This window comes from Pipistrellus kuhlii, unplaced genomic scaffold (genome assembly GCF_014108245.1).
Source record: "Pipistrellus kuhlii isolate mPipKuh1 unplaced genomic scaffold, mPipKuh1.p scaffold_m20_p_6, whole genome shotgun sequence".
Classification (NCBI taxonomy): domain Eukaryota; kingdom Metazoa; phylum Chordata; class Mammalia; order Chiroptera; family Vespertilionidae; genus Pipistrellus; species Pipistrellus kuhlii.
The window spans coordinates 21715388-21737997 of NW_023425562.1; the positions used below are offsets into that span (position 1 = coordinate 21715388).

At 44.8% G+C, this 22610-nt stretch overlaps 1 protein-coding gene, 1 long non-coding RNA gene and 1 pseudogene across 2 annotated transcripts; all 3 read left to right on the forward strand.

The window, feature by feature from the left end:
- Positions 1-9970: 9970 nt before the first annotated feature.
- PI3 (peptidase inhibitor 3) lies at positions 9971-11779 on the forward strand. Its single transcript, XM_036419015.2, has 3 exons — positions 9971-10112; positions 11120-11397; positions 11613-11779. Exons 1-2 carry the CDS (start codon positions 10034-10036, stop codon positions 11383-11385), a joined length of 345 nt encoding a protein of 114 aa, XP_036274908.1. The 5' UTR covers positions 9971-10033; the 3' UTR covers positions 11386-11397; positions 11613-11779.
- A 5159-nt stretch (positions 11780-16938) lies between these two features.
- LOC118708065 lies at positions 16939-17881 on the forward strand. The gene is made up of 2 exons (XR_004984460.1): positions 16939-17169; positions 17712-17881. It is a non-coding gene; the product is annotated as an uncharacterized LOC118708065 (long non-coding RNA).
- A 1158-nt stretch (positions 17882-19039) lies between these two features.
- On the forward strand, positions 19040-21948 carry LOC118708064 (annotated as a pseudogene).
- The last annotated feature ends 662 nt before the right edge of the window (positions 21949-22610 follow it).

The window sequence follows — 22610 nt, forward strand, 5'->3', positions numbered from 1 at the left end:
CCAGGGTTTGGTACACAGAAAATTGCCTACAGCTGTTCAGGTGTTTGGCTAGGAGGAGGCAATACCATGTAGATTAAGATGCCCTCATCTGTCTGGCAGCAAGCAATCATTCATGCATCCCTTTCAGGTTTGGGGAAATGGCCTCAGCTATCTCCAGGTGATTCAGCCCTGCTGAGGTGCTGGAATTGGCTTCTGGCACACCTCCATCTGTGGAGCAGGCAGACCATGTCTCCCCTCTGGTTCTATCTGGCCCGTGTTGCCTGCTTGCTCCCAGGTGAGTCACAGCAGGTGCTGCTCATCAGCCTCTGGCAGCGCTTCTTCCTTGGGAAGGCCTTGCGGAGTCCTGCACCTGGGACGCGTGGGAGACTACCTGCTACCATGCTTTGTGCACTCAGGAGGCCCCTCCACCACCTCTGAAAGCAGGGCCAGGGCAATGCGGTGTCTTTCCTGTTCATCGAAGGCTCAATAACTATTGCCTCAAAACAACGAAAGAATAAAACAGTCCCATTTTAATTTGCCTTTCTCTGAATCTGGGTGAGGGAGAGACTTTCTTCATGTACGGACACAGACCACTTGTACTTCTTCTTTTGCCTGGTTCTGTACTTTGCCCATTTTTATTGGGGAACCGTTATTTCTATTATGGAGCTTTAAGAGCTGTTTATAGCCAAAACCGGTTTGGCTCAGTGGTAGAACGTTGGTCTGCGGACTAAAAGGTCCCAGGTTCGATTCCCGTCAAGGGCATGTACATTGGTTGCGGGCACATCCCTGGCGGGGGATGTGCAGGAGGCAGCTGGTTGATGTGTCTCTCTCATCGATGTTTCTAGTTCTCTATCTCTCTTCCTCTCTGTAAAAAATCAATAAAATATGTTTTTAAAAAAAAGAGCTGTTTATACATTAAAGTAGTGTTTCCCAACCTTCTCTCATGATGAGAGTCACCTGGTGGAGTTGTTAAAACACAGATTCCTGAATCCCAACTAAGAAGTGCTAAACTAGAATTTTTGAGAACATATAGGTAAAATTGCATACCTAACTTAGTGCTCTGTATATAAAATCTGTCTTAGAGCACTAGTTAAGTATACAATTTTACCTATATGTTCCCCAAAATTCTAGTTTAGCACTTCTTAGTTGGGATTCAGGAATCCGTGTTTTAACAACTCCACCAGGTGATTCTCATCATGAGAGAAGGTTGGGAAACACTGCATTAAAGCACATGTGTCAAACACAAGGCCCGCGGGCCAAATCCGTCCCGCCAGGCCTTGCAATGTGGCCCGCACCGCGCTGTCATCACTGCACTCTGCTGCGTTTCCATCACAATGACAGTTTATGACTGTTCAGTAAACCATTCGGCCCGCGATTTAGGCTGGATTTTAGATTTTGGCCCCTTCTCTGATTGAGTTCGACACCCCTACAAAGGTACTACTAACTTGTCGTGCACAAGAAGCAGTATGGGAAGGTGGTTAGCAGATGTAAGCTGGTGTCAGGCACACCTGGCTTTGAATACAAGAGTCCCCAGTTCAAGCTCTGTGATTCTGAATGAATTACTTACCTTTTCTAAACATGTTTGCTCTTCTATAAAATAAAAAATAGTAAGATAGAGATGATATTTATTTTATAGGATGGTTTTGAGAATTGAATCAGATGAGCTTGATATGGGGGGTTGAGAACAAATATGCAATACCTTAATTAATAAAGGAATGTTTTTTAAAAAGTGGATTTATGCTGAAGCCAGTTTGGCTCAGTGGTAGAGCGTCGGTCTGTGGACTGAAAGGTCCCAGGTTCGATTCCGGTCAAGGACATGTACCTTGGTTGCGGGCACATCCCCGGTAGGGGGTGTGCAAGAGGCAGCTGGTTGATGTTTCTCTCTCATCGACGTTTCTAGCTCTCTATCTCTCTCCCTTTCTCTCTGTTAAAAATCAATAAAAAATATATATATTTTTAAAAGTGGATTTATCTTGATAATTCCAAATGCACAAAATCACGGATTGATTCAGGTCAATCATCAACATCGCTTAGGAAAGAAGACAATGATCTGTGTTTGGTGGGATCAGGAAGGTGTGGTGTATTATGAGCTTCTACAACCAGGTGAAACAGTTAATACTGATTGCTACCAACAACACATAATCAATCTGAACCATGCTTTGATTGTAAAATGATCACAATGGGCCAGAAGACACAGCAAAGTAATTTTGCTTCATGACTCACCATCACACACTTCAAAACCAGTTAAAGGCACGTTAAAAGATCTTGCCTGGGAAGTATGAACCCACCTGCCATATTCACCAGACCTTGCTCCTTCAGATGATCACTTGTTTCAATCGATGGCACACACGCTTTGTGAGCAGCACTTCAAAACGTACGAAGAAATGGAAAATTGAGTCTCTGAATGGTCTGCCTCAAAACAAGAGAAGTTCTATTAGGACAGTATCCACAGGTTACCTGAAAGATGGGGGAATGTGTAGCTAGAGATGGACATTACTTTGAATAAAGGACTTGTGATGTTTCTCTTGAAGGGGAAAAAAAAAGATAAGCTTGATAAATGTTTAATTCTATCCTCTTCTATTCCTTTGTACCAATGTTTTCAGTTTTGGGGTAGTTAGCTCAGTCTTTTCATTTGTATTTTCTCCCTTTGTTTTTATGCTGTAAAGTCATTGTTACTCCAATGCCAGATAATTATTCACTATACTTATAATTATTTTGTGATTTTTAAAAATATATATTTTATTGATTTTTTACAGAGAGGAAGCGAGAGGGAGGGAAAGTTTGAAACATCGATGAGAGAGAAACATCAATCAGCTGCCTCCTGCACACTCTCTACTGGGGATGTGCTCGCAACCAAGGTACATGCCCTTGACCGGAATCGAACCTGGAACTCCCGAGCCTGAAGGCTGAGACTCTATCTACTGACCAAACCAGTCAGGGTTCATGTGATTTTTAATTTTTTTTTCTTTTAGAGAGAGAGAAAAGCATGGATGTGAGAGTGAAACATCAATTGGCTACCTCCTGCCAGGGATTGAGTTCATAACCTAGACCTGTGCCCTGAACTGGGAATTGAGCCGGTAACCTTTCAGTGCACCTGACAATGCCCAGACAGCTGAGCCACACCAGCTGGGCTCTCTTGTGACTTTGAAAACCATGTTAATTCTTTAACCCAGCCCAAATCTATTTGGGCATGGGGTGTAAGATAGGAAAATGCCTTTTTTTCCAAGTTATTAAGCAATTGTCCTAGAATCATTTAGTAAATAATTCAAACTCTTGCCATTGGTTGGCAATCACAGCTTTAGTCCATTCTATGTAATGGACTGATTCTGGGTTTTCTGTTCTCTTTCTGACTATTTATTCTCCTGCCTGTACTGCTTGTAATTGTTGCAGCTTCACAATACATTTTAATGACTGACCGTGTCCTATTAACCTTCACTACTCTGCATTTTCAAATCATTCATGTCACAAGTATTTCATTCTCCCATATGAACCTTAAAATCAGTTCCAAAAATAAATCTTGATTTTTGTAAAAAAAAAAAAAAAAAATCATATATATATATATTTTTTAATACACAAAAGAACAGTAAATACTTTTAGGTAGATATACACTTCAAAGGCCAGGGTTTGGTACACAGAATCCATTGTCAGATTGAGAAAATTGCCTACTGCTGTTCACCCAGATTCAACAATTAACATTTTCCCCCAGGTTAATTGAGATATAATTGACATATAACATTGTGTAAGTGTAAGGCATGCAGTGTAATGATTTGATATACGTAGGTATTATGAAATACCACAGTAAGTTAGGCAACACTTGCCTCATTCCACACAATTACCATTTTGTTGTCGTCATGGTGAGAGCATTAAAGATGTACTCACCATGCCTTCAAGCAGACAATCCAGTATTGATGGTTGTAGTCACCATGCTTGACATTAGATCCCTGGAACTTATTCATCTTATATCTGAGAGTCTCAAAATTTAACATTTTACACTTCCTTCATGTATATTCCTACCCCTTTGGGGCTGAAATAAATTTCAAATAAATCCAACGTGTCTTACATTTTACCCTTAAATACTTCAATATGAATCTCAAAGAAATAAGGACATTTTCTCACATAATCAGCATGTTTTCATCATACCTGACAAAATTAGCAGTGATGTCTATCACATCATATTCTCCTAGTATTCTGTCTTCCTGATGGTCTCCGAAATGACATTGTTCAGTTGGTGTGTTTGAGTCAGAATCTAAGCAAGGTGCACACATTGCATTGGTTGCAATGTCTTGCATATCTCTTTAATCTAAAGCATTTCCTCCAACTCCAACTTCTCTTCCTCCTCTCTCTTCATGCTATTTACCTGATGAAGAAAAAAGATGAATTGTTCCCCACAATGTTCCACTTCCCTTTCAACTTCCTTCTCTATTGGCTCTAGAGGCTCAGTGAGGTTCAAGTTCAACTACCTTGGCACAAACATGTTACAGGTGTGCCTTTGTCTTGCGTCACCTCGGGGGAAACATGGATTCCACCCACCCACTTCTAGCGTGGTGAAGATAGATGAATGCATGTGAGAGTGAAACATCAGTTGGCTGCCTGCTGCACACCACCTACCAGGGATCGAGTTCATACCCTGGACATGTGCATTCATATGCCCTTTCCTGCCCTCATTGTAAAGTTATGCTTTCCTAAACAGCAAATAAACTATGGGGTGATAAGCTGGCCCCCTGTAAATAGCCAGTCCCAGTCAAACTTTCACCTAATGATTTTTATTATTTTTTTATTGTTGACAGTATTACAGATGTCTCCCATTTTTCTCCCTTTTTGCACCCCTCCACCAAACCCCACCCTTCCCCACCCAAGCCTTCCTAATACTATCGTCTGTGTCCATGAGCTATGCATATATGCATATCTGTTCTTTGGTTAATCTCTACTCCCACTCTCCCTAATGATTTGGAAGACATGGATGATCATTGCCTGAATCAGTGATTTCATTAGTGGACACAAAACCCACCAGGTGTTTGTTTTGATTCTATTTAAGGTGTAAATTATGTTAGCCAAGATGAAAATCTTTACCTTGTGGAAGTTTCCTATTTCAAGAACCTTTAAAACTTTTTAAAATTATCCTATGTAATAAAAGACTAATATGCTAAGTGCTTGGTCATCCAGTCATCCATTCAACCAATCAAAGCATAATATGCTAATGATATGTATGCTAAGGCAGCTCAACTGCTCGCTATAATGTGCACTGACCACCAGGGGGCAGATGCTCCAACCAATAGGTTAGCTTGCTGCTGAGGTCCGGCCGATTGGGACTGAGTGAGATGGGCTGGACATGTCCTGGAGTCTTCCCACAGTCCCTCCTCAGCCCCGGTGGAAACCCTCTGCCTGGCCTGCACACTCTAACAATCTGGGACCCCTCAGGGGGTGTCAGAGAATCAGTTTCGGCCCAATCTTGCAGGCCAGGCCAGGGACCCTACTGGTGCACGAATTTGTGCACCAGGCCTCTAGTGTAAAACTTGAAGCTATACATATAAAACAGTCAGAGAGCTGACTCTCTTATCCACCTGCTCGCCCCCTTGTCCAATTTGATCAAAGTTTTATTATTTCTACATTTTCACAGAAGATCATATTTTGCATACTATTTATTCCACTTTTGCTTTGGAGTTAGTTCTGAGATCAAAATGTTCAGTGCTCAATGATAGTAATTTTGCTAATTTCCACAAACATTTCTGTCTTTCATTCTTTCCTTTTTATGCATGACACTGCATACCAAGCATGTAACAAGTTCTTGAATTCTATCATCTAGTAATTTTGATTAAGAGATACTAAAAGGGCCCAAACAATTATACTCATTGTTCTAACCCTTAGCCAGAAAGGACTACTTATGTCTGGCTACTGTTCTACACAGGTTACAGATAACTACTTACTACTTTTTTTGTTGATGGTGGTTCCCTGACTGGGTATCAAACCCAAAACCTTTCAGCGTATAGGCCGATGCTCATACCAACTGAGCCACACCAGTCAGGGCTATTTACTACTTTTTCATGGACAAAGCCCCTGACCTTCAAGAAAGCTTTAGGGAGGAAACTTTTTATCTCTTTCTTTAAAAATTGGGATCTTTATTACATCTGAGAGAGAAAAAGTAGTAATATATATTATTGTATTATTGATATATGTTTATATATGTTATTAATATCCTATATAATAAAGAGCTATGTGCAATGGACATCATGTCCTCATGCTATCATGCCATCATGCCATAATGGCTCAGACACTCAACGGGGAGGAGAGGAATGGGGACCAGCCAGGCACAAATGAGCTCACAAGAGAGGAATGGGGACCAGCCAGGCTGCAGCCTGGGAGAGGGACAAGCTGCACACCCTGCTGGCCTGGGCGCCAGTATCTGGGGCTGTGGCTTGGGAAAGGGACAAGCCACCTGCCCCGTAATCCCAGGCACCTGCGGCAGCAGCCCAGATGAAGCCAGCCCAGGTCTTGGGTGTCTGCAGCTGGCTAGAGGAGGAAATCCTGGGTCCTGGGTATGGAGTGAGGTAGAGGTGATTAGGGGCAATCAGACCAGTAGGGGAGCAATTAGGAGTGATCAGGCAGGCAGGCAGAGATACTTAGGGGCTATTGGGCAGGCAGAGGTGATTAGGGGCGATCAAGCAATTAGGCAGGCAAAGGGGTTATGGGTGATCAGGCAGGCAGGCAAGCAAGCAGTTAGGAGCCAGTGGTCCCAGATTGTGAGAGGCAGTCGGATATCCCTCAAAGGGTCCTGGATTGAGAGGGTGCAGGCTGGGCTGAGGGCCCTACCCACCTCCCCACCCCCATGAACAAATTTTGTGCACTGGGTCTCTAGTATACTTATATTACTTGAGTTAAAAGGCATAGGAAACAATGTGTAACCATTAAATGTCTAAGAAACATGAGATGAAAAGATGAAATCTTTTGCCCTAGCTGGTTTGGTTCAGTGGATAGAGTATTGGCCTGCAGACTGAAGGATCCTGGATTCGATCCCAGTCAAGGGCACAATAATTCTCTCTCATCATTGATGTTCCTATCTCTCTATCCCTTCCTCTCTTAAATCAATAAAAATTTATATTTTTAAAAGATAAAATCTTTTTATAAGTTCTAAGTCTATACAACAAACCTAGATTTGCTATTCTCCAAAAGTAAAAGACCTGCTATATAATAGACAGAAATAACTTAATGCCTTTTCAGAGGAATATAACTCAAGTTTTGCAAAACTTTCCTATTCCATGGAGACATCTAAAAATGCCAATCTGTGGAACAGGTGCTTCTTTCTTCGTCCCCTCTCCATTTACGCAGTAGTTTTCATGGATTCCTGCTCAGATGTCACAAGCAAAGGCCAAGAGGTTAGCCAGGACCTCAGCTTGCTTTGTGGGAAGTGGGTCTGAAGGGTGGTCACCTTCTCCTGGGTGTCCTTCACTTCAGTGCTGCAATTCTGGGGATCCCAGAGCCTCAGCTTCCTTGACCTTGAACTCCATCCCCCTCTGCAGGCCGTACTATGCAATTTCAGCCTAAGCCTCTGACCTGCTTCAGCCTCAGTTCATTTCACTTGCTGACCTCCTATACCTTTCCCGCCAACATTTCTTGTATCCAGCATAGTGTGGATATTCCTTCACACCTTTACTCTTTTTCACCCATAAAAATATAGGCATATATGGAAGTTGTATGTGTTTCTCCTGAAATACCAAAACGTTGGATACCACTTTCCAATGTGCTTTTTTTCTACTGGTTAGATTTTATGGACATTTCCAGAAGCCAGTAAACTGAGATCTAGTGATTGTTGATCTTTTTCTAAGATATTTATAAATATAGTAGGATACATCAGAGCTTACGAGTTTTTTGGTGAAGCAATATTTATATTCTTTGCCTTGTCTCTCCTATCCAATCTCTTTATTCTTCCAACAACCACTCAGGAACCTATGTTGATATTATGATGTGCAATCTTCTTAATATAACCATAGCCATTTATGTAATGTAACCATATTAAAAACATACTCTCACTATGTGCAAGCATCTGATTTTAGACCCTCTATCCTATTTCATTTGCATATTTAACCTATCATGTTCTAACCACTTTATTGTAATTACTACAGCTTTAAAAGATACCTTGAGATCTGCTATATTAAAGTTTTATGAAATTGTTCTTATTCAAGAATATCTTGGCTATTTTGCCTTTTGCATGTTTTTATGTATATTTTACAATCATACAGCCAAGTTTTGGCTTACTTTTACAATAACCTTTCTGGGGGTTTAATTGGGATTGCATTGAATCTAAAAATCAATATGAAGGGAACTGGCTTCTTTATCATATTCAATCTTCCAATCCATGATTATGGTATACCTTTCTAATTAGGAGAGTTAAAAAAAAGGGTCTCTTACTAAAGTTTTATAATTTTCTCTGTAGCTGTCTTGCACAGAATGTATTAAATGTATTTATAAGCTCCTTGTGTTTTTATATAATTGTAAAAATCATTAAGATTTTATTTACTGGTTTACTACTCAATAATTAGTCTGTTTTTTCTATGTCTCAATTGAGACATATCTACATTTTAGGTTCTGTCCCTGGTAACACCCAACTTCTGGCTATTGGTTTCTATTACTCTCAACTTTGGTAGCTATGACAAAATTCCGACTCAGACTAGCTTAGGAAGAAAGCTAGTTTATTGGGTCATAACCAACTGTGGGTAGAGTGTGGGATGAACTGCTCTTAGGAAAAAGGGGAATGAAGGGTAGGCTTGTGCCTTCTGAATTCTCTCTCGCCACTTTCTCTCTGTTAGTGGATTAATTAGGTTCATTTTTCTCCCACAGTTGAACTCCTCCTAGGATGGGACCATCTCTTGGAGTTCCTGGGCTCATATCTATAATAGCATGTTAACCAAGAGGAGGGGTTTCCCTCCTCCCCTTAATGTCCATTCAAGTAATGTACTTCAATATACCTAAACTTTGCTGAAACCGGTTTGGCTCAGTGGATAGAGCATCGGCCTGTGAACTGAAAGGTCCCAGGTTCAATTCCGGTCAAGGGCATGTACCTTGGTTGCGGGCACATCCCCAGTTGGGGGTGTGCAAGAGGTAGCTGATGGATGTTTCTCTCTCATCGATGTTTCTAGCTCTCTATCCCTCTCCCTTTCTCTCTGTAAAAAAATCAATAAAATATTATATATATATATATATATATATATATATATATATATATAATACCTAAACTTCAATAGAGCGACAAGAACATACACCCTTACTTTCATGATTAGCAGTTCTCATTAGACTCTTCAGAGATAGGGTGCTCTTCTAAGAATAGATGATTTCTACAATATTTTCTACCTGTCACTTTGCTGGGTATTTTCTTCTTATTATGATTTCTAGGCATCATCTCCTTCCAGATATAGACGTCCACCTTTCTCATTACTTTTTTGGTGCATTTCAGAGACCACCCATGAAATGGCAAAATGCAATGATTAGCCATTAGACTTTTATGGCAAATTTGTCTTTTGACATTTGTTTGTTTTTTTGTTTGTTTGTTTGTTTGTTTTTAGGACCTGGAGAAAATGAAAGAGAAGCCCAACTTGATGCTGGGAAGGGGGGGTGTTAAACTGTTTGGGTGGGGCTGGCAGGACCAGGGAGGAACGGGAGAAGGCCTCCGTTCTGAAATCTGAACACAGGACCACTGACTTGCTGAGTAACCTTGAGTGAATTCTGTCTTTTCTCTGGGCTTCTCCTATCCTTTCTAAATATAAAGAATTTGGTGGTGATGGTGCCTCAGGGCCGGCAGCCCTGCTCCCCGTGAGAAAGTAGGACAGCTCTTGGCACTGTCATAGGTGGCGTAACACAGTGACTGTCATTTCCCTCTGTGAATAGTCTTTGGGAAAAGCCCCAAGGTCCCTCCCAGGCTGGGGGTGGGTAGTTCCTGGAAGAAACACAAAAATGTAGATCCTGTCCCTTGTAATACCACAGACCCGCCCTTGGCACCAGGCCAACTTGTGGCTACATAAATTAGGCTTGGCCTCAGCCCTTAGCCACACACCATCCCGACAACATGAGACCCAGCAGCTTCTTGGTTCTGGCGGTTCTCTTTGTCCTCGGCGTGCTGGTGGGACAGGCCGCTGTCAGGGGAGGTGAGTGGACAAGCGGCCCGGTGGGGCTGGGTTGGGTTGAGGAGGGTCTGTCAGGGGCAACCTGGGTGCTGACAGGAAGCACTTCTGGAGCAGCAGGCAGGGCTCAGGCCCTCACTTCAGCCTCTGGTCACCTCTGTTGTATCCAGATAAATTAGGAAGTTGTCTAGCTTTTCACCCCAGGACTGAGATAGGAAGACTGTGGAAGAAGTGTTGTCCTGTCCCCTTGGCCTCAGACAATGGGACTTCTGCAGAATGAAGTGAGGAGTCCCAGGAATCTGGACCCTGGGTGTAGGGTCTGTCCCCTGTCTGTCTGCCCTGTAAAAGCACCTGAGACTAGTGAGTCCTTTAAGAGGAGTTTAAGAACCTGCAGGGCAGCCCTGACTGGTTTGGCTCAGTGGATAGAGTGTATTAAGGGGTCCCATGTTCGATTCCGGTCAAGGGCATGTGCCTTGGTTGCGGGTATATCCCCAGTAGGGAGTGTGCAGGAGTCAGCTGATCGATGTTTCTATCTCATTGTTGTTTCTAGTTCTCTAACCCTCTCCCTTCCTCTCTGTAAAATATTATTAAAAAAAAAAAAAAAAAAAAAAAGAACCTGAAGAGCTTCGGAGAGCATGTAATTTGAAGAAGACCACCATTTTACTAAGGAGGACGTTGCGACCAAGAGAGGGTGCGGAATTGTCTAGGAAATCTCCAGAGCCAGGAGGAGCTCAGGTCTCCTGGCATGTGTCTCCGAGCTCTTCTCCCCTCGGAAGTCACAATATGTCCTCCTCACTTCTTGGAGTCGCTCCAGTCTGGCATTTCTCCCTGAGCACCAGACTTGGGAAGGAGGGATGGTAAAGCGTGGTCCTGTAGACCCTTCCCCAGAGCTCAGAGCACAAACCCCAGTTAGCCTTGGCGATCCTCCTCTTCCACGGGAGTGAGCAGTGACTGGACCAAGAATAAAGACAAGACCGCTGGAAGAGGGACATGAGGTCTAACTGCGGTACATTTCTTCTTTCTTTCAACAGTTCCTTATGGAGGTCAACAAGTGGAACATGTGATGGCCAAAGGACAAGGTTCATATCCAGCCAAAGGTTCACATCCAGCCAAAGGTCCAGTCCAACAACCACAAAAAGTCCCCTCGAAGCCTGGCTCCTGCCCCAGGGTTCTGATGAGGTGCGCCATGATGAATCCCCCCAACGCCTGCATGAGGGACTCTGAGTGCAATGGGAACAAGAAGTGCTGCATGGGCTCCTGTGGAAGAATCTGCACGAGGCCCAGAATGAGGAACTGAATGGAGGAAGAGGTAACTCCTGAGGGCACAGAGAAAGCTGAGCGGTGGGAAATGATCCTTGGTTCTTGAGCGGGAGGAACCTGGAAAGTGACGGGGAAACTGAGGTGTCTCAGAGGCTGTAACTGGGCTTCTTAGAGGAGTGACAGGTGAACTTGACCCTATCTCTCACTGCTTCTGAGTGCTTTGACCTGCCGACTCACAGCTCTGGTTCTCCTCTCTCCTGACAGGTGGAGCCTGTTCTTGCTGCACCGGTGAAGGCCCAAGACTACAGTCCCTGGTCCCTACAGCATTTGAACTCCTTTCCCACATGGCTCATTCTTCCTCTCATCGAGGATGCCTAAATTTGGGCTTCTTCCCTCAGTGATTTCTCAATAAAAGACTGCTTTCTACTCCATTTGTTTGGCTCCTATGACTTCTCTGCTCCTGGAAGCTCCTGGAGGTGGGTGTGGAGTTGGGACTCCTCTCTCCAGTGAGGGTGGGGTGAGAGGGCTCCATGTGAGCTGTTCCTGGTGTGAAGGAGAGCAAGGGGCAGGAGCAAGAGGCCCACTTCTAGGGATTAATATTAGAAATCCAATAAACATCCCAAGAACTATATTCTCCATATCACCAGGAAATGCAAATCTGGACATTTCACTTGTTCATGTCCAAGATGCCTCCATTAACACATATTCCTTTTGGATTAAGCAATATCCTCTCCCAACTTTACATTTTAAGATGTGAATGAGGAGACAAGACACACCAAGTCCTTAATCCTTTAGTAGGAATGTTGAATAGTGTTCTCTGGAGATATAAAGTTGGGGGTGGGGCAGATCCAAGTAGTGATGAGAATGGAGAGTATTCGTTGGGCAAACTTGAATGACCTCATAGCTCTGTTGTTGGCCTCACTGCCCCCCCTCCCCTGCACTTGGACAGGAAGCTCTCTGGAAACCAAAGCCACAGGAGGAGGGGGAGGAGGAGCATTTTGGGAGTCAGTGATCTGAGTTCTAGCCCCAGCTTTGGCACCTCTGGAAGACTCCCCAGTCACCATGGAAATGTCCCTAGAAAAGTGCCTTCTTATAACAAGCTAGACAGCAAGACTTATCTTCTGTCAGTTACTCCATCAGTTTCACAAGGCCACTTTTGATGAACCTCAATTATCTTCCTGCCCCTATTTTAATCACAGGTTACATTTTAGCCTTTTCACACTAGGCAGTACTATGTCTTCCCTTTCTGCAGCTTGGCATTTTTATGGAGACACATATCCATCCACAATGCCTGTGCTCCTGGAAGCTCCCACAACCTTTTACTCTCGAGTCACAGTGCAGCATACCATTGCTGCCTCTGGGCACTTCATTTGGTGTCGCATCCTGTCCAGCCAGCATTGCCATAGCCTTGGACATCACTTCCATGCCCCTTCCTAGAAGTGAAATGCTGCAGCCGTTGGATGCTGGATTATACCCCATCCTTCCTCCGTGTCTGTTTTTTACCATCACTAGTCCCCACATCTGTGACGGAAGCATGTGTTGTCTGAGCCAGTACATGTGCACATGGGGTGGCTGCAGAGGAGGCAGGGAGAGCAGGCATCTGGCCCTTCCAGCTTCCATGGTGGACATGGGCTCAGCTTCCCATTTCTGAGACTGGCATGGCGAATATGCTCTAATTATGGGAATTTATATACCACAGCAGTCAAGAAACGAAAGTTGGCCCTGGCTGTATGGCTCAGTTGGTTGGGTGTTGTCCCATGCACTGAAAGGTCCTGGTTTGATTCCCAGACAGGGCTCATGCCAACATACCAGGTTATGTTATGTTGATAATCAAGGTGCATATGGAAAACAACAACCAGTCAATGTTTTTCTCTCTCTCTCTCTCTCTCTCTCTCTCTCTCTCTCTCTCTCTCAAAATCAACTTTAAAAAATATATTTAAAAAAATGAAAGTTGTCTAAACCAATCCCATGCCACCTGTGACCACTGGGGCAGCTGCTATGCTCCCTCCCTCCATTTCGTCTTCCAGCCCCAGCTTCTGGCCTCTAGTTTAGCCTATGATGAAAAGGAAGGAAACTGGAGCTCGTAGGGCTTCCAAGGCCTCATGGCCGATATTCCCTAACCTCCCCTCAGGCCTCATAAAAGGCTTTTTCAGCTCTGCATGAAGTGGAGGGGAGAGAGCAAGAATGATGGGGAAGTGAAGTTCTGAGCTGCGTGTCAGTGAAAGGGCCACAGCTGCTGGCCGAAGCACCCAGGATGGTGCCTTAAGGTTCCCGGCTGTTTGGGAGCAGCTCAGTAGCTACCAGGCTCCTCCCAGAGACACGGGGTTCTCCAGCAGAGGAGCGTCTGCTGAGCGGTAACTCTGATGTTACACCTGCAAGCTCTGTTCTGTGTGCATCCTGGGGGGTGAGCAGCCAGAGTCACTGATAATGACTGGACATTCTTTGGCCTCTTCTGAGGCTCTCCTTGTCCAGAACCTCCTCAGATGAGGAGACGCTGTCCCAGCCAGCCATGTGTGTCTGCCCCCAGGAGTCCAGCGTGATGAGGGTCATGCTCACACCACTTGCTTCTCAGCCTGTCCCAGGGGCCTGAGCCACAGTCTTCCACTGAATTTGGAATTGGAAGTACCTGCTGACATAATCCAGATCTTCATCTTGCAGACAGGGAAACCGACTTCTACACGCGTCAAGGGCAGAGCTGAGGCTGGGAACTGCCTGGCCAATAGGCTTGATCTCTTTCTATAGGCTTGGTCAGGAGGATTAGTAGCCTTAAAAAAAAAAAAAAAAAAAAAAAAAAAGGCTCATTGATCTTTTCATTTTACCTGAACCATAAATCAAGTTCATAGTAAGAATTCCAGGATAATGGAATGATCAAACCAAAGTGGAGAATCAAAAATAATGTATTGGGGGAGAAGATGAGAACAATTAAACTGTAAATAGACACTCCATAAAAGGCCACGGGTTTTGCATCATTTTGGTGTCCTCTCAATAATCTTTCTGCTCCTCTCAATTGATTTACTCCTTTTACCAGAAATCAAGTTCATAGTAAGAATTCCAGGATAATAGAATGATCAAAACAAAGTGCAGGCGCTGTAAGTTGTTGGACTTACATAATTAAAATAATTAGAAAGGGTTGGGTTTGTGTTTTTTTTTTCCCCCCTTCTAAATTTGGATGGAAACACACAGAGGACAGGCCAAACTAGAGTTAGAAGAGAGCAATGTAGGTGCACAGTGACAAAACAGCAGGAGGTAGCCACAAGATTACAGTAGAAAGAAGAGGAACCTCATATCTGTCAAAATGGCTATCATAAAAAAACAAATAACAAACAACACGTGTTGGCAAAGATGTGGCAAAAAGGGAGCCCACAGAAAACAAAGAAAACAAAAACACTAATTCATAAAAATATATGAATGCCTATGTTTATTGAAGCTTTATTTATAAAAGTGAAAATATGAGTGCAACCTAGGTGTCCATCAATAGATGAATAGATAAAGGAGATGTGAGCTATTTATGTATGTATATATTATTTAGCCATGAAAACTAATGAAATCTGCGAAATCTAAACTAAACAAAACAGAACCAGATTCATAGAGACAGAGAACAAAATGATGGTTACCAGAGGGTGAGAGGACGGGTTAAAAGGTGAAAGGGAATAAGAGGTACAAACTTCCAGTTATAAAATAAATAATTCACAACATAGGGAATATAGTCAATAATATTGCAATAATTTTGTACAGTGACAGGTGTATACTAAACTTGTCATATTAATTCCTTTATAAGGTATATAAAAGTCAGATGACTTTGTTGTACACCTAACACTAATATAATATTGTATGTCAACTATACTTTAATTAAAATGAAAGAAAGAAAGAAGAAAGGAAGGAAGGAAGGAAAGAAGGAAGGAAGGAAGGAAGGAAGGAAGGAAGGAAGGAAGGAAGGAAGGAAGGAAGAGTAACTCTACCAGTTAGTGGGTAGAGTTGTGGTAGAAGAGAGCCTTCTTTTTCTTCAGCATCTCTCTGCCTCCCACACCTGGTACCAATGGTCCTGTGTGCATCCATTAATATGGTCTTGCCCTAACCGGTTTGGCTCAGTGGATGGAGTGTTGGCCTGCGGACTGAGGGATCGCAGGTTTGATTCCGGTCAGGGGCATGTATTGTACCTTGGTTGTGGGCACATCCCCAGTCGAGGGTGTGCAGGAGGCAGCTGGTCAATGTTTCTAACTCTATCCCTCTCCCTTCTTCTCTGTAAAAAAAAAAAAAGTCATAGTTCTTACCATGACTTAAGATAGGTTCCTCCTTTGCCAACAAGCAAGCAGAAGCAACACACACTTTTACATGAGCACAGAAAGAGCTAAAAGAGTTATTTGGCTGATGGTTCACATTCCAAAATGACCTCATTAGACTTTTAACCTTAAAAACAAAGGGGAGGGGGAAGATTAACCCAAGAATTTATATGCATATATACATAATCCATGTACACAGATAATAGTGTAGTGAAGGCCTTGTGGGGGGCACAGGGGAAAAGGGTTAATGGGGGGGAGGGGACATCTGTAATATGTTCAACAATAAAGGTCATTTAAAAAAAAATAAAGTAACTATTTCTTTAAAAATTAAAAACAAGCCCGACCAGTGTGGATCAGTGGTTGAGCATGGACCTATGAACTAGGAGGTCACGGTTTGACTCCTGGTCAGGGCACCTGCCTGGGTTGCGGGCTTGATCCCTAGTGTGGAGCACGCAGGAGGCAGCTAGTCAATGATTTTCTCTAATCTCTCTCTCTCTCTCTCTTAAATCAATAAAATATATATATTAAAAATAAAAATAAAAAGCAAAAGAAGTCTATACAAAGTCATGGAGACCTAAAGACAGGAGTTAAGGCAGAAAATATTCATCACACAACTTAAACTTGTGTCTATGCAGTCAGTTCACAATATATCCCCAGACTTGGTTAACTGATCTCCAATTCTCCATAATCTGAAAATGATCCTCGTAATAGCTCATTATCTTGCCTTCTCATCGTGCCTGTGAGTGTTTCAAGTGTTCATTTATCCAAAGTAAATTTTTCGAATGTCCCTGTTTCTTAAATCTGTTGGGAGATGTGTGGCTTACATAGTGAGGAGTGACGTGTGTTAGACCTGAGGAATGTCCTGAAAGGTAATTCCCTCTCTTTGCCTCAAACTCCACTGCAGAAAGCAAGAATTACGAAGGGCCGGGCCAGCCCTAACACTCCTTGAAAAAGAGGAAGCTCCTCTGGGCTCTCAGACTTATGCCCCAGAATTTATTCCAGCGCCTCTTCCCCCTCTTCCCGGGGTCCCAGAACGGAACCGCTGATGAGAAGAAAGGTCAAGTGAAGGCGCTGCTGACCTTGGGTCACAGGCACTACAGCTCCCCCTGCCGGCGGGCCCCTGCCATGGGCGATATAAACGTCCCGTCCCAAGGTTCACCGCTCTCTTCTGCAAGATGAGGCAGAGCAGCCTGTCCACGCTCACTGGGATTTTCCTCCTCCTCTGCCTCCACATGGCGCGTCCTGAAATGGGGAAGAGTGGGTATAGGGAGAGGTCCTGGGAGTGATGGGGTGGGGAATGCGTCCTCAGAGGAGTGGCTGGGACCGAGGCCCAGCAAGGACTCACAGCTGCCCCCAACTCACCCTGGGGCTTCCTTCCTCAGATGTGGAAAAACCTGGAATATGCCCGGAGTTCACAATCCACTGTCCCTTCACCATGATATCGCTGTGCTGGCGCGATAAAGGCTGCAAGGAGGACATGAAGTGTTGTTTCTACAACTGCAGAAAGCAGTGCATGACTCCGTGGCTGAGTCTGGATTGAGGTAAGAAATCTCCCAGCTGCTGCCATCCTTGCCCCTGCCCCAGACACGCCCCCAGGGAAGCAGGTCCCCAGAGGGAGCTGAGAGCCGCCGCCCGTGCCTTGGAAGTCGCTGAGATCAGAGCTTTGAAACTGGGGATCGGCCCTGAACAGTTTGCCTCCAGGACAATCAAGAGACCTCTCTCCTCAGCAAAGGCACAGTTCCTCGTCGTGGCGTGGGCGTCGCTGTTCCGTGAGTGACGGGGACATGTACCTCTAAACTCCTCCGCTGTCACTGAATGTTTATGATGGCAGGTTTCAGGTGCTCTTGCTTTTTTTCTCTTAGTTTATAATAATGAATCTCGTTCCTCTCCACAGGTAAACTGTGAAGTGAAGGACACAATGTTCTTCATTCCTTAGGAGGGCTTGCCTAGTGTTCCTAATCCCCAGGCCCTGATCCTTAGGGAGGGAGGGACTTAGCAGGATTCCGACCACAGCGGTTCTGGGACCCAGCCAATGTCCCCTGCACAGTTTCTCCCTATCTCTGACCCTGTCTTCTCTCCCCAGGTGGAAATCCCTTCTTACCCGGGCGGGAGAAGACACTGGTAGTACAGGCTCTGACTCAGATAACTGGGCTCCAGTTCTTCCATGTCCTCCTCATCCCCCAGACTTCCTTTATCAGAGTTCAACGCTTGTTACTATGAAAACAACACAAAGGAATAAAGTGTCATATGCCTAAAACAATTGTCCATGAAAATCTAAGACTGCCGGATCTCTCTGTGTTCCGCCTTTTGGGAAAATCCTTGAGGGTTTGTAAAAAAGGATGAGGCACCGAAACCGGTTTGGCTCAATGGATAGAGCGTCGGCTTGGGGACTGAAAGGTCCCGGGTTTGATTCCTGTCAGGGGCATGTACCTTGGGTGCGGGCATGTCCCCAGTGGGGGGGGTGCAAGAGGCAGCTGATCAATGACTCTCTCTCATCGATGTTTCTAACTCTCTATCGCTCTCCCTTCCTCTCTGTACAAAATCAATAAAATATATATATGATATAAAAGTCTTCACCTCTTAAAAAAAAAAAAAAAAAAGGATGAGGCTACTGTTTCCCATATAGATTTTTAAAAAGATTTTATTGATTTTTTTTATTTTTTTTTTTATTTTTTTTTTACAGAGAGGAAGGAAGAGGAAAGAGAGTTAGAAACATTGATGAGAGAGAAACATCAGTCAGCTGCCTCCTGGACACCCCCCACTGGGGATGTGCCCACAACCAAGGTACGTGCCCTTGATAAGAATTGAACTTGGGACCCTTGAGTCTGCAGGCCGATGCTCTATCCACCTACCCAAACCGGTCAGGGCTGTTTCCCATAGAGTTCTGATTGATTCCTGCATTTCTGTTTTCCTGTCATGTTCTTCTGACACTCAGATTTCCTGTTGGTCAGATTCCAAAACCTGACTTTGGGCCATGGGGCATGTGGAGTCATATTTTCTGAGTCTGGGTCCCATGAAAGGTGTATAGGTTATTCTGAGAAGGAGGAGCGACGCTTTTTGCTACACTTTCTCTGAGGCTGCTGCTGATGGCCTTTCCACACATCTTGGCGATTGTTCCAGGTTTCTAAGAAGCTCTCCCCAACCCCCCTCTCCTCCATTCACCCCAAAAGGCCCCCCAAACAGTGACCGTCCCCCTCCAAGTTCTACCTTTCCCTCTCTGGGCCTTGTACTCTTGCCTGGGGGAGAAAGAACCACTGACCCTCCCGGTGGTGAGGTCACTGTCTTTGCCTGAATTCCCTGCTTATGAAATAGCCGCTGGGATGGCTGGGGCAGCTCCGGTGGAGCCACACCCACAGCGAAAGGTATAAAGGATGCGGCTGGCAACAGCCACCACAGCCTCCTGCCCTCACCATGAAGCTGACCAGCCTCCTGGTGCTCCTGGCCCTCGGAATCTGTCGTCCGGGGCTGTAGTAGGTACTAGCAAAGGCGAGTCAGCGTCTCCCAGGCCATCCCGGTGCCTGGAAGTCATCTTTCCCGTGGTCTGGTCCACGGCCCCTAATTTCAAGCTTTCTTTCCGACTGTTTGCTCTTTTTCCCGGTCACGGCATTTTGATCTCCTGCTTCATTTTCCAAATGTTCCGCATCGCTTTTTTGGTGGTCACTTTATCTCTGTTTATCAGTTGATCTGCCCTCTTTCTTCCAGTCTCTGATGAGTTGTCCCTCCTGCCCCTCTCTGCCTCCCTCCCAGCCAGGATGTAACTCTCCCTCTCCCTAGGAACACCTAATGAGCTCTATGCAGCCGTGCCCTGGAGTTGGCTTATACTGGCTTGCAATGGCCAATTGGCAAGTTTCCAAGACTGTCATGAGTTAGTTGACATCATACTACTAGTTTGAAATCAATCATGATGGGAGTATTTACACAATGGAAATTGGCAAGTGCTGCAAAGGCTGCCTTCTCACAACATTTATCGGCACACTTCCATCTGTACCTTCTTTCCTGGGTTATTGACTCCCTCTTAGTTGAGTGCTTGTCTGAGCTTGATGCTGCCCCATAGCTGCCTTCAAACTGGAATCCTAACTGCTCCCTGCATTCATTTGGGGTCAGCCACCTGAATTTTCTCTCCCCTCCTGGGCAGTTGATTCCTTGTTCAGATTGTGGTCCTGACTCAGAATCAGCTCCTTCTCCCTCTTCTGTTCCTATCCTTCAGAAAAAGCTAAACATGGAGCCTGCCCCTCCATAAAGCCAGCCACGTGTCTTGTGTTTGAACCTCCTCAATGCCACAGTGACTGGCACTGTCCAAATAAGCAGAAATGCTGCCTGACCTTTGTGGCTTCCAATGCTTGGATCCTGTAGACTATCAGAGCCAGGTGAGGAAATGGGGTCCTGGGAAAGGGGACCAGTGAGATTTGAGCTTGAGGACATGCATCTTGGGGAAGTGGAGGGGGCTCCTCTGAAGTGGGCTGGAGGGTGGGGCAGAGTCAGGGCTTGTTCACTCCCATCCCTGTACTCTCCGGCGGTCGGTTGGTCAGTAGTCAATCTGTCAACTCATTGATTGCTGTCAGTCCATGAGTCCAACTGTCTGTCTGGCACTTACACTACCAGTTGGGGCTCCCTCAGTGGGAAGGAGTCTCCTGCAAGACATGCACTGGCCTCTGTTTGGGTGCTGAGGTGGGCGAGGACCTGATTTCCATGCATGAGATGGAGATGGGGATGGGAGCTGGCGTGGTCCCTAGGGGATCTAGCCTGAGTTGTAACGTTCTTCTCGCCAATCCTGGGAGGTGTCCCGTGGTCACTGGCCAGTGTAAGTTGTTCAGCCCCCCAAGCGACTGCCTGAACGACAGCCACTGCCAGAAGAGTCTCAAGTGCTGCAGGGGGCCGTGTGGGAACGTATGTGTCCACCCAGTGAAAGGTGAGGAGGAGACCTGGAGCGTTCCACTCCTCCCCACATCCTCAGGCAGCCTCAACCACCTATGCCCTTCCCTGCAAAGGAAGATGCTTGCTTCTCCCTGTCCCTCCTGCCACAAGCAGACCTTCTGCCTCCACACCGTTACCCCCAGGAATCCCCCGGGGTCCCCTGTGACCGGTGATGTTGGGTCCTGGAAGGGAAGGATTGTTGAAATAAGCCAGGAGGAAGGAGCCATGAAAAGGGGCAAGAGTTCTATCTTTTAGTATAATCTCTGCCTCTGACTGACTGGGTGACTATGAACAACTGACTGCATCCTTCATGGCCTCAGTTTCCCCATCTGTGAAATGGATGCATTTATACCCCCTGAAATACTAAATGTAAAAGTGCTTTTTAAGACTGAAGGTGCTCTGAAACCAAGACAAAATAATATTGAAAGTAAACTGCAATTGAGAAGTTAAAAAAATGATCAAGATGGTAAATTTTGTTATGTGTATTTTACCACAGTTTAAAAGAACGTAATTGTTAGGTTGTCCATCTCTGTGGCATATAGCAAGTGCTTGGTGGTCAGACAAACCTGACTCTACTACTTACCAGCTGTAAGAGCGAGGCAAGTGACTTAGCCTCCCTGACTCTCATATATAAAATGATGATGATGATGATGAAATCAAATTTTTAAAAGCTTTGCAAAGATTAACTGAGATAGTACTGTTTGTCGAATATAAATACAATTCTGAACATACTATCTGGCACATAAAATGTAAATAATAATAACTATGTTTTCTTGCTAAAAAAAAAAAAAAAAAAAAGTCTGGAGGTGCAATGTGCATTGACATAGTACTGCTATGTCTATGGCCTCGGTCGGCTGGGTCATCTGGAACCAATGGAAACCCTAGGATGATGCACAGATGTAGAGGCCTTTGCAGGGTCCTCTGACGTAGGGTCCTCATTTTACCAGAGGGAAGACTGAAGCAAGAGTCAGTGAAAAGTCTGGATTTGTTCTTGATCCCTAGACCAAAGACCTAGGGATCTGCAGCCTTTCACCTATTCCAGCACATGGTCTCTCTCCACTTATCCCAAGGGACTTAGGGCCTGGTGGCAGGAGGCTCCTCTCGGTGGGGAGGATGTAAGGATCATTTGGGTTGTTCCTGTGCTGAGGCTCTGTTTTATTTTCTTTCCACAGAATAAATCTAGATTAGCACTTCCTGCTATGTATGAAATTACTTCCTGGGATTCCTTTTTCTTCAAGCCTGGACAAAAACAGAGAACTTTGATGAAGATGTGGCTTTAAGATCAATACCTCCTTGGGGGCTAAGTTTTTACCTATTTTATCTATAAATCCTCAGCATCCAACAAGAGTCTTGGGCACAAATGGGAAATGTATGTTGATTAATGAATAAACAAATGTGCAAAGTTTTCTCTGTGTTTCCATCTTCCTTGACTCATTGAGTCTGACCTAGAATATGATAGGTGAGATGAAGAATGAAATGTCTGCATGTATGGGGTTTCTCCCACAACCCCTGAAGTAGAAAGAGGCAAGTGTTTGGAGTCAAGCAGATATGGGTTTAAATCTTGTGTCTGTAGATTACTGGCTCTGTAATTTTGGCCAAATGACTTTATCCCATTGAGCCTCAGTTTGGTTATCTACAATAGAGGGATGATTATAGCAATGCCGGTTCCATAATGGCACAATGATTGCATGATAGGTCCCTTTTCGGTTGAGTGTAGCTATATGACAGGGTTCTGGTCAATGACATGTGAGTGGGAGTGATGCGTCCAAATTCTGGACCTGGCCCACAAAACTTCTCTGTCCCTAGCTGTCTTTGCATGGAGAGCACTTGGAGGACCCAGAGGAAGGTGTAGGTGGAAGGAGCCTGGGACCCTGAATTTCCGTGTGGGTCACAGCTTCTCCTCCCCACTTGCCTGGGACTATGACATGAGCAAGAGATAAATTATCATTGTGTTAAACCACTGAGATTTGGAATTGGTTTATTACATGAGTAACACAGTCCCGACCACTGTTTGGAATCCGTTGGATAACCTCGCTTTGTTTCCTGCCCTGGAGTTCTGGGTGATGCC